This window comes from Cyclopterus lumpus, chromosome 12 (assembly GCF_009769545.1).
Source record: "Cyclopterus lumpus isolate fCycLum1 chromosome 12, fCycLum1.pri, whole genome shotgun sequence".
NCBI classification, from domain to species: Eukaryota; Metazoa; Chordata; class Actinopteri; order Perciformes; family Cyclopteridae; genus Cyclopterus; species Cyclopterus lumpus.
In genome coordinates, this window is record NC_046977.1 from 3,482,879 (window position 1) to 3,499,030 (window position 16,152).

Sequence of the window (16,152 nt, forward strand, 5' to 3'; positions counted from 1 at the left end):
CACTTCACCGGCAGACGACCCTGAGGACACGAGGACACAAGGACATGAGGACTCAAGGACACAAGGACATGAGACATGAGGACATGAGGACACGAGGACACAACGACATGAGGACTCAAGGACTCAAGGACACAAGGACATGAGACATGAGGACATGAGGACATGAGGACTCAAGGACACAAGGACGTTATGACACAAGGACAAGAGGACTCAAGGACACAAGGACTCAAGGATGTTATGAGACAAGGACACAAGGACGTTATGACACAAGGACTTGAGGACACAAGGACATGACTCAAGGACACAAGGACGTTATGAGACAAGGACATGAGGACTCAAGGACACAAGGATGTTATGAGACAAGGACACAAGGATGTTATGACACAAGGACTTGAGGACACAAGGACTAAAGGACGTTATGAGACAAGGACATGAGGACATGAGACACAAGGACACAAGGACATGAGACACAAGGACGTTATGAGACAAGGACACAAACACATGAGGACATTAGGATGTTAAGACATGAGACATGAGGACGTTAGGACATGAGGACATGGAGACATGAGTACATAAATACATAGAGACAATAAGACATGGAGACATAAATACATAGAGACAATAAGACATGGAGACAATAAGACATGGAGACATGAGGACATGGAGACAATAAGACATGGAGACATGAGGACATGGAGACAATAAGACATGGAGACATGAGGACATGGAGACAATAAGACATGGAGACATAAATACATAGAGACAATAAGACATGGAGACAATAAGACATGGAGACATGAGGACATGGAGACAATAAGACATGGAGACAATAAGACATGGAGACATGAGGACATGGAGACAATAAGACATGGAGACATGAGGACATGGAGACAATAAGACATGGAGACAATAAGACATGGAGACATGAGGACATGGAGACAATAAGACATGGAGACATGAGGACATGGAGACAATAAGACATGGAGACAATAAGACATGGAGACACCCGTCAGCAGGGCTCCAGCTGCTGGTCTTACGTTGGTGGTCTTCTTGTAGTAGTCGATGTGGTGGACGTCTCTGGCGAGACCGAAGTCGGCGATCTTCATCACGTCGTCTTCTGTGACCAACACGTTCCTGGCTGCCAGGTCTCTGTGGATACACTGAGAGGACACAGCGGGGTCACATCGTCTCATCGTCCCCACGAAGACAGCCCTGGTTGTTATATGTGTGTGTTTGTGGGGGGGGTCTTTAGGGGGGACAGCAGGTCAACAGAGGACGCCACGTAGAAGTGTGTCATCGTAATTTGAGTTGCTTTTAAAACCCATTTTTACAGACTGGCTTTTATGTGAATATTCAATTACATTTAATTTAATTTAAATAAAATTATTTTTATTTTAATATATTAAAATTATTTTTATTTTAAAACATTGCATTTTATATAAAATATTGTATTTGAAATAAATAAAATTATTTGAAATAAAAATATTGTACTTTTATTTGAAATAAAAATATTGTACTTTTATTTGAAATAAAAATATTGTACTTTTATTTGAAAGAAAAATATTTTACTTTTATTTTAAATGAAAATATTTTACTTTTATTTTAAATGAAAATATTTTACTTTTATTTTAAATGAAAATATTTTACTTTTATTTTCAATAAAAATATTTAACTTTTATTTTCAATAAAAATATTTTACTTTTATTTGAAGGAAAAATATTTTACTTTTATTTTAAATGAAAATATTTTACTTTTATTTTAAATGAAAATATTTTACTTTTATTTTAAATAAAATTTTATTTTTCTATATTGTTATAAATAACCCTCGGAACACCGAGCAGCTTCTGAGGGTTACTGACGGGTCATCTCAGGATCCCACTGACGGACCTTCTTGGAGGAGAGGTAGGCCATCCCTCGGGCCACCTGGTACGCAGCCGACACCAGCTCCCTGATCTCCAGACTTCCCAGAGACGCCTGCCTCGGCCCGCTCCAGTACTCCAACCCGACCGGTCTGCGAGTGCGGAGGAACTCCCTCAGGTTGCCCTGCGAGGCGTACTCCACCACCACGTACAGGGGGCCTAGCGGACGAGGAGGAGGTCAGCGTTAAGCGTCTGGACATCGCACACCGAACAGGTCGTTGCTCATCGTGAACGCACTCACCGCCCTGAGTGCACGCTCCCAGCAGGTTGATGATGTTCTTGTGTTTGCCCATCATCTTCATCATCTCCATCTCGGAGATCAGGTCGGACAGGTCCTTCTCCGTGGCGTCCGCTGCACACAACAACAGCACGACCTCAGGTCAAAAGGTCAAATCATTCCGACTCTCATGTGAAAAAAAGAGTGTGTGGATCAACATCTTGAGCATGAATAATAATATACTCTGAATGATGTGGATGAAGAAGTCAGCATCTCACAAAGAGACACCACTGGTGAATAAAATATAAATAATTATTTTTCTCTAAAATGTTACATTTGAATACACAAATGACAACGTCACTCATCTTAGAAAGCAGCGCTCACCTTTCAGCATCTTCACAGCCACCTTCGAGAGGCGCGTCGGTTTATTTCTGTCGACCCCGGCGGCTTCGGCCAGAACCACCTGACCGAAACAGCCTTCACCCAGAGGCTTCCCCAGCGTCAGCCTGAGGGTGGCACGCAGAAGACATGTTATCAACATGTTAGACATGTTAGAGACATGTTATCAATATGTTAGACGTGTTATCAACATGTTAGAGAAATGTTATCAATATGTTAGACGTGTTATCAACATGTTAGAGAAATGTTATCAATATGTTAGACGTGTTATCAACATGTTAGAGAAACGTTATCAACATGTCAGAGAAATGTTATCAATATGTTAGACGTGTTATCAACATGTTAGAGAAACGTTATCAACATGTTAGAGAAATGTTATCAACATGTAAGACGTGTTATCAATATGTTAATAATATGTTATAGATATGTTAGAGAAATGTTATCAACAGAGAAACGTTAGAGAAACGTTATCAACATGTTAGAGACATGTTATCAATATGTTAGACGTGTTATCAACATGTTAGACGTGTTATCAACATGTCAGAGAAATGTTATCAACATGTTAGACGTGTTATCAATATGTTAATAATATGTTATAGATATGTTAGAGAAATGTTATCAATATGTTCGACGTGTTATCAAAATGTTAGAGAAACGTTATCAACATGTTAGAGACGTGTTATCAATATGTTAATGAAATGTTATAGATATGTTAGACGTGTTATCAACATGTTAGAGTGTTATCAACATGTTAAACGTGATATCAATATGTTAGAGAAATGTTATCAACATGTTAGACGTGTTATCAATATGTTAGAGAAATGTTATCAATATGTTAAACGTGTTATCAACATGTTAGATGTGTTATAAATATGTTAGAGAAATGTTATCAACATGTTACAGAAATGTTATCAACATGTTAGACGTGTTATCAACATGTTAGACGTGTTATAAATATGTTAATGAAATGTTATCAACATGTTAGATGTGTTCTCAACATGTTAGACGTGTTATCAACATGTTAGAGAAATGTTATCAACATGTTAGACGTGTTATCAATATGTTAATGAAATGTTATCAACATGTTAGACGTGTTATCAACATGTTAATGAAATGTTATCAACATGTTAGACGTGTTATCAACATGTTAGACGTGTTATCAATATGTTAATGAAATGTTATCAACATGTTAGATGTGTTATCAACATGTTAGACGTGTTATAAATATGTTAATGAAATGTTATCAACATGTTAGATGTGTTATCAACATGTTAGACGTGTTATCAACATGTTAGACGTGTTATAAATATGTTAATGAAATGTTATCAACATGTTAGATGTGTTATCAACATGTTAGACGTGTTATCAACATGTTAGACGTGTTATCAACATGTTAATGAAATGTTATCAACATGTTAGATGTGTTATCAACATGTTAGACGTGTTATCAACATGTTAGAGAAATGTTATCAACATGTTAGACGTGTTATCAACATGTTAGAGAAATGTTATCAACATGTTAGACGTGTTATCAACATGTTAGAAATGTTATCAACATGTTAGACGTGTTATCAACATGTTAGACGTGTTATAAATATGTTAATGAAATGTTATCAACATGTTAGATGTGTTATCAACATGTTAGACGTGTTATAAATATGTTAATGAAATGTTATCAACATGTTAGATGTGTTATCAACATGTTAGACGTGTTATCAACATGTTAGACGTGTTATCAACATGTTAGAAATGTTATCAACATGTTAGACGTGTTATCAACATGTTAGACGTGTTCTGACTCTACAGACGTGCTGCAGATGTAATCAGAGCCAGTTAATCTGAAGAGATTCACAGAAGCAAAGGAAGCTCCCCTCTGCTCCGTTGCCATGGAGCCCACACTGTCACTAACTACACTCCCTGAAAAGATATTATCTCATTCATGGAAATAAACTGAAATGGATCTCAGAGGGAAGGTTCACAAAGTCTTTGAAGGATAAAAGAGGTTAAATATATATAAATATATAAAGTAGAAGGTATAAATCAGGGATCAGATTGTGAGTGTTTCACAACATTGTAGCCGAATGCACTCGACTCCATTGACAAAAACAGTAATTACACCATGTTGTAATTACTCCAATCAAAGTCTAACGGCACAAAATAAAACTCACTCAACCCGTCTTTGTTCGACTTTCAACCGTTCAAACGATCACAGTCTGGTTCGCTCAGAATTAACCCTTAAATTCCAGTTTAAGTAACAGATCCATGAGGTTTGAAGGTTTGTCAAGACATTTATCACACACATTCTCATCTGTGACAAGATAAAAAACATCTCTACCTTCGTTAAGTTATCACGATGGAAATAATTACATTTTTTAATAATTGTATCATTTTATCTGGATGAATGTTTTTTTAGGGTGAAACGGAGACTTGTGTTAAAAGGTGCAGCGAGGTCGAGGTAGGCCACACAAGAAGAAGTGAAATTTAAAATGCATTAGAAACCGTTCTGCGGGCTTCTGACGATCTTTTATTGCCACTTGGTGGAAAGATATAATTAGTCGTGAAGACAGCAGCAGAAACCGAATGAAGGGCGGAGCGCCGACAGACTGGAAATAAACCAGAATCAAGTGAAACCACCAGAGATTGAGACCATAAACTCATGTTTACAATGTTTACTGAGGGAATAAATCAAGAGCAGTAGAGTCATTTATATAGACTTGTATACAACCAGAGGAGTCGCCCCCTGGTGGTCAGGAGAGAGAATGCAGCTTTAACACATGAAGCATAGACTTCTATACAACCAGAGGAGTCGCCCCCTGGTGGTCAGGAGAGAGAACCAGAGGTTGCCGTCTGGGTGTAACAGAAACAAGAAGATGGCGGCTGCAGAATGTCGTACCTGTCACGAGGGAGCTCCCAGACGGGATCGTAGGGGAGTTCGTACTCCGACACGCCCATCAGGATGGTGGTGGCGCCGCTGGAGAGACGAGACTGACGCATCAAACACATCCCTGAGTGGAGGGAGGACGAGGACTCGACCGAGACCTGGAGAGGGAGAAGAGACTCTGTTGTTTGGTCTATACCACAAAGCCAAAACTTTAGAAAAACTATGTTTGGGTATTTTGACCCGGAATGTGTTTTAAAACAAGACAAAGTGCATTGTAGTCCTGAGGTTAATCTGATCTGGGGTCTGCTGGTCTTCCTCCATGCAGCGGGACAACCCAAACAGAGAGAAGGCTTACCTGTCTCCTCAGTGGGAGGCTCTTGGCGAGCTTCTGGACGGCTAACTGGCTGCTGAAGTCGCTCTTCTTCGGGGCGCAGCAGAGTCGGCCGATGACGGCTGTGGCCGTGAGGGTGATGATGATGAAGAAGCCCAGGCAATAGATGAAGATCTCCAGGTACGTCTGAGAGGGCAGCGGTGCGGGAGGCGGGTCTGAGACCAGAGAGAGAGAGAGAGAGAGAAGGAATCAACACCATGGGCGTTCCTACAAGACGAGCGTCTGAGCGTCACAACCTACCGTCCACCACGGTGAGCCACGCCGAGTGGTGAGAGACGCCGATGGAGTTTCCTGCCAGACAGGTGTACTCGCCCGAATCCCCCAGACTCACGTTCTTCAGATTCAGAACCTCCATCTCTTTATCTGTTGTGTTCAGACTCGCCGTCTGGAAGAGGAACACAGAAATGTGACGGGAAATAAATAAAGTGGGAGAGAAAACCAACACGTTCTGACTTCCTGTCATATTTAATGTAAATATGAGAATGTTATTTTAGATTATAAATTCAAATCTGAGAGAAAAAACAGCATTACAGGGAAAAAAATGTTTGTTTGTCAAGGAACCACATCGTTAAGTTTAATTAAGCAATATTATATTAGTATTTCCATTAAACAGTTGGTGGCGGTAACGAGCAACAACAACAGAAGAAGAAGAAGAAGCTCATGAATTTCGCCGTCAACAATGAAAGATTTAAATAACTTTTGTTTAACTTTAAAGCCGTCATGTTAATTATTCATGTCCATGTGGAACAGCTGTGCTTTCAATACACAAGAGAACGTGATGCATTGAAAACCTTTTCTGTTTTGATTATTATTTCCTGCATCCTGCAGCCTCCCCCCCCCCCCCCCCCCCCATCTCTTCTTTGGGGATGATAGAGCTCCTTACGTTTATGGTTCAGGAGTAAATAAGCCTTTTTAAACTTAGTGACGGTAAAAGGAAGATAACAGTAATCTGTGCTGCCGTGTCTTTCATCACGAGTCACAGATGTGGTTTCACTCCAGAGACATGGAACCAGACTCCTGCAGCATGGACACACCAGGAATACCCTTCAGCTCCACAGTCACAAACAGTCACAAACAGTCACAAACAGACACACCAGTTGTTTAACTTCTTGTGTTTTCAAATGTTCCCAAAAGCTCCACTGAAATCTTTTTCCAGATGCACCATTAGAAGCATTACAACTGAAGGAATATCTTAGCTGCCGAAGACTTTAGTGAAGTCCGAGTCATAGAAATCATTTAATTCAACGTAGCAGGACGATCAGAGCGACGGCCATCTTTATGGAGTGCGGCAGCGGGTTGCCGCCTGATTCCAGCACGCTTTAAGCTAGCTGGCCAGATAGCTCGCTTGCAAATTCCACCACGCTTTAAGCTAGCTGGCTAGATAGCCCGCTTGCTAATTCCAGCATGCTTTAAGCTAGCTGGCAAGATAGCTCGCTTGCTAATTCCACCACGCTTTAAGCTAGCTGGCTAGATAGCCCGCTTGCTAATTCCACCACACTTTAAGCTAGCTGGCAAGATAGCTCGCTTGCTAATTCCACCACGCTTTAAGCTAGCTGGCTAGATAGCCCGCTTGCTAATTCCACCAAGCTTTTTCTTTTGTACTTGTCAAAAGATCACGGAAAACTATTAAATTAAATTTTATTTTGATGGTCTGAATGATCTGCAGAACTTCAGGCTGCAACCTGACCTTCAAAATCCTTTGTACATGTAGGTCTGATTAAATAAGATCTATATATGGAGAGTGGTAACTCACGCAGTAAAATATAATTTATTGATATTTAACTAAATCTTCTCAGCTTCTTTAAAATATGTGATTCTTTAAGTTTATGGTTGTCACTCACTGTATAAGTGCACAAACTAACGGTTTACAATATTAATAAATGAGTTTGATTTGATTGTTTGAGTTGTTTTTAAGCAAAAACAACAACATTCTCCACTTCCAGCTCGTGACTTGTGAGGATTGGCTGCTTTTCAAACTAAATATCTTTGCGTTGGTCAACAACAAGCATCACTCACTTCTTCATGACATGTACGAAGTCATCGGTCAAATAACCTGCCGGGTTCACCAATGGACACAATAACACAATAAATCGGTCTGAACTACGAACCTTGAGGACCAGGACGTACGGGTGTCCGTCCGGAGCCTCTCGGCTGCCGTTGACAGAGATGTGTTTGAGCCACTGGATGTGAGGCTGCGGGTCGCTGAACACTCGACACACGAACTCCACGTTGCGACCAACGACTGCCGTTTGGTTGGCCGGCAGACCGGCCTGCAGGATTGGCCTGTGAGGTGAACGCTCTGCAGGAAACACAAGGTCAGTCATCAAGGTCTTCAGTGTTTTAGTGTGAAGAACGAGCAAAAGATCATTACGCAAGATGAGGACGTCAATATGACCGATCACACAGTTACAGGCAGGAAATCTGTATATATCAGCTCTAGCTGCAGCTGTCTGCTTTATGTAGTATATAATGTTTCAGACTCGAACAGTTCTCTGACGACAGAAACAGTCTCTTTGAAGTTCTCGTCTTGGTCTCGACCCCTAAAAGTCTTGGTCTTGACCCGGTCTCGCCCTGCATTGGTTTGATCTTGACTTGGTCCGAACCCCTCAAAGTCCCGGTCTAGTCTTTGTCTCGGCCTGTCTTGGTCTGGGTCTCTGAATACTCTGCTCCCGGTCTTGATTTGTCCCTACTTAAGGTCGTCTTGACGACACCACAGTTTAGCTGCATCGGGACTCGAGATGTCCCCCCTTGTAGTCCAGGTGGACGGAGTGTAATTCAGGTGTAACTTCTTACCAACGACGTCCAGCCGGAAGGTGTGCTCGAGGCTCCCGTATTCGTTCTCCACCACACAGGTGTAGTTCCCTTTGTCTGACGGGACCACAGACTCCATTATCAGAGTCCACATGTTGTCTCTGATCTGAAAGACAGAGGAGATAATAAATGTCCGTAAAACTCGTAGATGCGACCGGCTTGTGCCGTTCTCTGGAGCTCACCTTGAAGCCTCCGATTCGTTGGTCCTTCCTGCACACCTTTCCGTTCTTGAACCAGCGCAGGGAGGGAACGGGGTTTCCTGTCGCCTGGCAGCGAAACCTCACGGTCCTGCTGGCGGGAACGGCGTGGAGCTGCTTCTCCATCTTCTCCGGCATCACCCACTGCGGCGGTGCCGCCGCTGACGAGGCAAACGCACATCAGCATGCTTTCAACTCGGCGGACAGAAGCGGACAGAAGAAGAGAGGAGAAGAGCTGGAGGCTTACTTTGGAGCTTCTCGTTGCTCGTCGACAGCTCGTTGGACAGTTTATTTTCCTCCGAGGAAGACTCGTCGTCCTCTTCGTCTTCAGAGGACTTCACCGCGTCGGCTACAAAAGAAGTTTTAATAGAAGCTGGTCATAACCTGTGCTGGTGTGAGGGCTTCCCTCTTGAGTCTCAGATGTTCCTCCAACAGACAATGAAACCAGTTTGTGGATTAACCTCTGACCTCTGACCTCCGGCTCAGTGAATGAGGCTTTAAGCCGGGCCGACAGGAGCTGTCGCCACAGCACACTGCTTCACCGCCGACCACTTCCTGAACTTCAGAGACCTCCTCCCTCTCCGCCCGGCCATTAACAGCCTCACACGCGGCGCTGCAGCCGGTCCCAGTTATTCATATTTCCTTTGAACCCTCTCTACCATTAAAAACTACAAAAGAAAAACTGAATATCTTGCGCAATAATGAGTTTAATTGTTACAACTTGTTTCATCAATAATAACTGAAAACTTAAAGACGTTCTTTGCTCCTCTCACATTTAACTCGCTGTGGCCTGGTTTTAAAACAATACATAAAATATGCAATATTATACATAAAAGTCCTGAACCTCTATGTTCCCATTGGAATCCTCATAGGAGAACCTTTTTTTGGTTTTGTGGTGGAGTTTTTTGTAAAAGTTCCACCTGGAAGCCTTTTCCGACGGTTTTAGGGAGAACACGACATAAAGGATTATACTTAGAACCATATGTGAAAGGTCAGTTTACTACTAACTTTACTAGTCAGGGGGGGGCCACACCCCCTGGTGGTCAGTAGAGCGGTGATGTGGTGCAGCTCAACCCACAACATTCCTGGTGCTCAATCACAGTTTTTGAGGGTGTGAACTGGGAGGATCCCTACTTTCAACAACACTTGAAGAACCCTTTCTTCCAAAAAAACGGTTCCCTCCATCTCACAAAGAAGCCTTTCCTCAGAAAAAAAGCTTGTTCGGTAGCAACTGGTTCTGGTAGAACCTCAGCCCTTCTTGGGAGAACCTGTTTGGAACCCTCATTTAAACTCAACAACCTTTCCCCCCCATGACGACTGTGTTTCTGCTGAAGGTGAACGGGAGAAACAACGCACACGAGTCAAACTGGAAAAACCATCTGTTGTGGAGCTGAAAATATAATTATGACAAATGTGCAGCTTCTGTTCAACCCATCAGACGGTTTATAAAAAGAGCAGCGTGTACTGGTTGGACTGGGCCGGCTTGTACAGGGACAGAGTTCACGGTTTGTTCTCTCAGAGAGTGTAAAAAGGAGGGAGGAGGTCTTTTTATCCAAGAGGATCCAAGTGGGCGAGCTGGGAAATTGAAAGCAGGCTTTGTTTATCGAAACGAGGCTAAATGTGATTTGTTCTGGACTGAGAGAGAAAAACAAGAGTTTACGGGCTCAGAAACAACAGAATTGCGTCGGCTGGAGACCAGATGTTTGGAACTAAACAAACAGAAGGTATATACGTTCACATGCAGCAGACTGTCTGGACCGGATACATGGACCAGAACCAGAGCCACGCAGCCGGGCCCCGGCTACACCATCAAAACTCCCTTTAACCAGTTTCAAATACCTCAAAGCCCAAAAAACAGCCAAACCTTCTTCTTCTTTTTTTTAGGTCACTTTCCTGTTAAAGAAATTCTCCCACTGGAACTCACGCCGACCGCAGCCGAGAAAAGACACAAGAAAGAGCCTCAAACACCAGATGCACCAACACCGGACTCGCCAAGACCAGATCCACCAACACCGGACTCGCCAAGACCAGATCCACCAACACCGGACTCGCCAAGACCAGATCCACCAACACCGGACTCGCCAAGACCAGATCCACCAACACCGGACTCGCCAACACCAGATGCACCAACACCGGACTCGCCAAGACCAGATCCACCAACACCGGACTCGCCAACACCAGATCCACCAACACCGGACTCACCAACACCAGATCCACCAACACCGGACTCACCAACACCAGATGCACCAACACCGGACTCGCCAACACCAGATCCACCAACACCGGACTCGCCAACACCAGATCCACCAACACCGGACTCACCAACACCAGATGCACCAACACCGGACTCGCCAACACCAGATCCACCAACACCGGACTCACCAACACCAGATCCACCAACACCAGATCCACCAACACCAGACTCGCCAACACCAGATGCACCAACACCGGACTCACCAACACCAGATCCACCAACACCAGACTCACCAACACCAGATCCACCAACACCAGACTCACCAACACCAGATCCACCAACACCAGACTCACCAACACCAGATCCACCAACACCAGACTCACCAACACCAGATCCACCAACACCAGATTCGCCAACACCAGACTCGCCAACACCAGACTCACCAACACCAGATCCATCAACACCAGACTCACCAACACCAGATCCATCAACACCAGAACCACCAACACCGGACTCGCCAACACCAGATCCATCAACACCAGACTCGCCAACACCAGATCCACCACTTTTAGTTTTAGTCGTCACCGTCACGTTTATTTGTGAAGTACGTGTAGTACACAAAGGAGTATTTGTGAAGTACATGTAGTAAATAAAGGCATTTCGGTCAATGAAGGTAAAACCAACAAATAAAGGTAAAAAATGCTAACATTCCTTGTGCTAACATTCCTTGTGCTAACCTTCCGTGTGCTAACCTTCCGTGTGCTAACCTTCCGTTTGCTAACCTTTTAGCAATCAGACGCCACCGAAGCGTCCCAGCTGAACCTCCACAGCGTGCTAAAGCTCGATCTCCCAGCTGGCGTTTTAGGGAAAAAACACTAAGAACAGCACCAAAACGTTCTGAGAAGCTGGATCAGGAACCTTTTGGCTCTTTTTTATGCTTCGTTGTCACAATGGTTGCACATACATTGTCTGTCTATCGATTAGTTGACGAATGGTGTCGTCAGTTACTGGTTTGAGTCCCTGGTGGTCTGAACCAACGGATCCATGTTCACCTGTTGGTGCTTCCAACAGCCTGCAGACACAAATACCGGTCGTGACCTCGAAGGGGTCGAAGGCCGAAGAGTCTCACCTGTGTCCGTGTCCTCTGTGGCCGGTCTGGACCCAGTCTGAGGAAACTGGACCAGCAGAACCAGCAGAACCAGCAGGATGCAGGAGGGCAGCAGCCGGAGGCCGCGGGGGGGACACATGGTGTCCTCACAAGGTGGCTTCCTGTCTGGGGACAAGAGAGTCAGATTCATGGTTCAGGTTATTTACTGCAGATCAAAGCCTGAAGAATCTTCTTCCTCTGCGACAAAGAACTCGGACAAAATGTGCATTTTCTTCAACGGAACGCTTCATCAGAAAAACGTATATACATAAATCAGTTATGAAGATAATAACTTTGTGTTGCAGGCCTCATGAAACTCAATTATCCGAGCGTCCTTGAACGCACCAGCGGAGCCCTTTCTTCACAACTAATGTCATTAACAGCTGGACCGCAGTGGCTGCTGGGAGAAAACATGCATCTGTGGTTTTTCGTCTCAGGCTGTTCACACCTGTGCAGCTGTTTATGAGGGAAGCCCTCCCCCCTCCCCCCATCTCACCTGTGCCCACTAAATAACTGCCGAGTGTCAAACTCACACTGACGGACTAAAACAAACAGCTGCTGCTCGTCTTCACTAATCTGCAGGTTATGAATACATCTCCGAATTCCCACAAGATATGTACTATGTACTTCTAGTACACACTGCAGCTCATAAAGTACACTTAGGACTGACTACTCCCTCAAAACATGGCACCGTGAACTTTGACCCCTTTGCTCATGTATCCGCTGTGCAAAGGATTGTGGGTCAAAAAGCTACAAACCAACTCAAGGTATTTATGAATATTGTTTATTTCTAAAGACTGACAACGTCGTCGAGAAGCTTTCAGGACTTCTGCAACGTCCAGAAAACAGAGAAGAAGTTAACTTCAGCTCGAAGGTGACGGGAACACTGGAGGAGTGCCAGAGGACAGTGAATGCATCATCAGCATCTTCTTCATCATCATCTTCTTCATCTCCTATGAGCCTCATAAACGAGATGAACCCTGGTTGGCTGCCATCACTGAGCCCTCAGCAGTTCACACACACACACACAGATACAACCATCTGATTTCAGAGGGCCTTGAACGCGTCTCGGATGCCTTTGCTGCTCCTCCTCTCCGTCACCTACACATGAGATTCTGCGAATACTTTCACGTACTAATACAACGTATTAATACAACGTACTAATACGACGACTGCTGAGGCCACAAAGCATCCGAGCTGGAAAACAACACGCAGACGGAAACCTGCTGAAAACCTGACGGAGAGTTCAAGAAGACGCGACACGAGAGGAAAACACAACATTTAGACATGAAACTCACCAGCTGATTACTGATATGAAGCTTCATAATATATAGTTGTTATTAATAAATGTGTATAAATGAGTCTCTGACATTAAGAAGAAGAAGAAGATGAAGAAGAAGATGAAGAAGAAGAAGAAGAAGAACAAGAAGAACAAGAAAGAGAAGGAGAAGAAGAAGGAGGAGGAGGAGAAGGAGGAGGAGAAGCTGATTACTGATATGAAGCTTCATAATATATAGTTGTTATTAATAAATGTGTATAAATGAGTCTCTGACATTAAGAAGAAGAAGAAGATGAAGAAGAAGATGAAGAAGAAGATGAAGATGAAGATGAAGAAGAAGAAGGAGAAGGAGAATAAGAACAAGAAGAAGAAGAAAGAGAAGGAGAAGAAGAAGAAGGAGGAGAAGGAGGAGGAGAAGAAGGAGAAGAAGAAGGAGGAGAAGGAGAAGAAGGAGGAGAAGGAGGAGGAGGAGGAGAAGAAGGAGAAGAAGAAGAAGGAGGAGGAGAAGGAGGAGAAGAAGAAGAAGGAGGAGGAGAAGGAGGAGAAGAAGGAGTAGAATGAGAAGAAGATAAAGAAGGAGAACAAGAAGAACAAGAAGGAGGAGGAGGAGAAGAAGGAGAAGGAGAACAAGAAGAAGACGAAGGAGGAGAAGGAGGAGAAGAAGGAGAAGAAGAAGAAGAAGATGTAGGTTTATGAATAAACCTTAATATTCAGTAAAAGTATCAATACTACACTGTAAAAACCTGTGAGAGGTACTTTCCACGTTGTTACTTAATATTTGAGGTAAATGTTGTACTTTTTGTGATATGATGCATTTTAATAAAGAAAAGTCTCCTCAAACATCTGGTACGGTGATGGAAGAAGTATTTTGAAGAGCAATAATACTCGTAGAAATACTGCATTGAAAGGCACATAAGTACTTTAAGGTACATATTGCGTAACAAGTATCTCCACCTCGACCAGTACCACATTAAAGTACACATCAACAAGTAGTATAAGTATACATCACGGGAGATATTACTCTCATCAGAGGGTTATGTACTTTACTTTTGATGCTTTAACTGTACTACATGTGTGTACTTTTACACACAAAAACACCTTAAAGGCAGGACATGTACTTGTCTTGCAGTATTACTTCCACCACTGGTGAGCAGTTTTTTCTTGAAGTATTTATCCAACAGAATATTTTCTGCATTACGTGTATTTTGTGTACTTTTATAGTAGTTTTTGATCCTTTCAAAATCATGATGCTTCGTTACAGATTAACTGTGTATTAAACACATTGTCAGTATTACAGTTTTACAAATACTACTTGTGTACTTTGACCCAAAACAACCCTATGAATGCAGGACGTGTACTAGTACTCGTAGTACTTCCATCCACCACTGGGTACTACTACGAAGTATTCCTCCAAAACAAAAGAGCAGCTCGAGAGTTTTTCTGCATTAAAGTCTGAAGTTACAGAACATGTGTTCACTAGAAGTATTTATCATAGTACTTTTACTGCAATACATCATCCTCGTGTGTCTCTAACGAGGACTCTTAATGTCACGTGTTATGAAGTATTATAAAATACTTTGGATCAGTTACTTCTGTAAATAAAACACATCAAAGTAAATAAATAAATAAACTTCTCCGGCAAGAACAGACCGAGTAAAGTCGTTCTTAGAATAAAGCTTAGAATAAAGTTTATTTATATAATACATATATATATATATATATATATATATATATATATATATATATATATATGTGTGTCTATGTATATGTATATTTACATGGACCTTTACCTGCTTCGGCCCACAGCTCGTTGTTCTATCCGGGGAAGAGGAGTCAAAGCCGGGTAAGCAGAGATTCCGTCCGCCCCAAGCTGCGGAGGAAGAAGAAGCTCCAGAATAAAGAATAAAGCTCGCGCTGGTTGTTTCCTGATCGGGGATCGAACATGAGCTCGCGCTGGTTGTTTCCTGATCGGGGATCGAAGATGAGCTCGAGTTTAATCCAAACGCGTCGCTCCGGAGAGAAAACGTGGGAAAAGCGCTCGGCTGGTTGTCGGTATTGTCTCCACATTGAGTCCAGAGGAGGAGGAGGAGGAGGAAGAGGAGGAGGAGGAAGAGGAGCAGGAGGAGGAGGAGGAGGAGGAGGAACGCCTTCAGGGGGAGTTTCCTCTGGCGAGCCCCCCCATTAATGCCCCCGTGCCATCTATTCATTCACTCCGCTTCAGAATGGCGCAACCCAGCCTCATGCACGAGCCTCATGCACGCCCCCCCCCCCCCCCCCACCCCCCCCCCCCCCCCCCCCCCCCCCCCCCCCCCACACACCTCCTCAAGGAGAAGGATTTCCTCTCCTTGCATTCCTGCTGTGCACAAACTAACCAGAGATTAACAATTAACTATTAACCATCTATTCCATATGGCCACTTTAAAGGTACTAATGCCACACTTTAAAGGTACTAATACCACACTTTAAAGGTACTAATACCACACCGTAAAGGTACTCTGGTGCAGTAAAATATTAATACCACACTGTAACAATACTTTATAAAAGTACGAATACATCATACTAATACCACTCTGTAAATGTACTAATACTATACTGTAAATATACTAATATCACACTATAAATGTACCAATACTATACTGTAAAGATACTAATACCACTCTGTAAATGTACTAATACTATACTGTAAAGATACCACACATGTAAATGTACTCAGATTC

General features: G+C 43.1%; 1 protein-coding gene across 1 annotated transcript in view; it reads right to left on the bottom strand.

The window, feature by feature from the left end:
- The window catches only part of fgfr1b (fibroblast growth factor receptor 1b), an 18,725-nt gene extending 3,216 nt beyond the window's left edge, over positions 1-15,509 (bottom strand). Inside the window, exons 1-14 of the mRNA XM_034546174.1 lie at positions 15,226-15,509; positions 12,139-12,282; positions 9,063-9,164; positions 8,801-8,976; positions 8,601-8,724; positions 7,916-8,106; positions 6,048-6,192; positions 5,772-5,962; positions 5,429-5,574; positions 2,521-2,642; positions 2,161-2,271; positions 1,888-2,078; positions 1,038-1,160; positions 1-20 (exon numbers count right to left, since the gene is read on the bottom strand). The exon at positions 1-20 is cut by the window's left edge and continues 51 nt beyond it. Coding sequence (XP_034402065.1) covers positions 1-20; positions 1,038-1,160; positions 1,888-2,078; positions 2,161-2,271; positions 2,521-2,642; positions 5,429-5,574; positions 5,772-5,962; positions 6,048-6,192; positions 7,916-8,106; positions 8,601-8,724; positions 8,801-8,976; positions 9,063-9,164; positions 12,139-12,256 — 1,760 coding nt within the window. The 5' untranslated portion in view covers positions 12,257-12,282; positions 15,226-15,509. The remainder of the gene's footprint in view (positions 21-1,037; positions 1,161-1,887; positions 2,079-2,160; positions 2,272-2,520; positions 2,643-5,428; positions 5,575-5,771; positions 5,963-6,047; positions 6,193-7,915; positions 8,107-8,600; positions 8,725-8,800; positions 8,977-9,062; positions 9,165-12,138; positions 12,283-15,225) is intronic.
- Between the last annotated feature and the right edge of the window lie 643 nt (positions 15,510-16,152).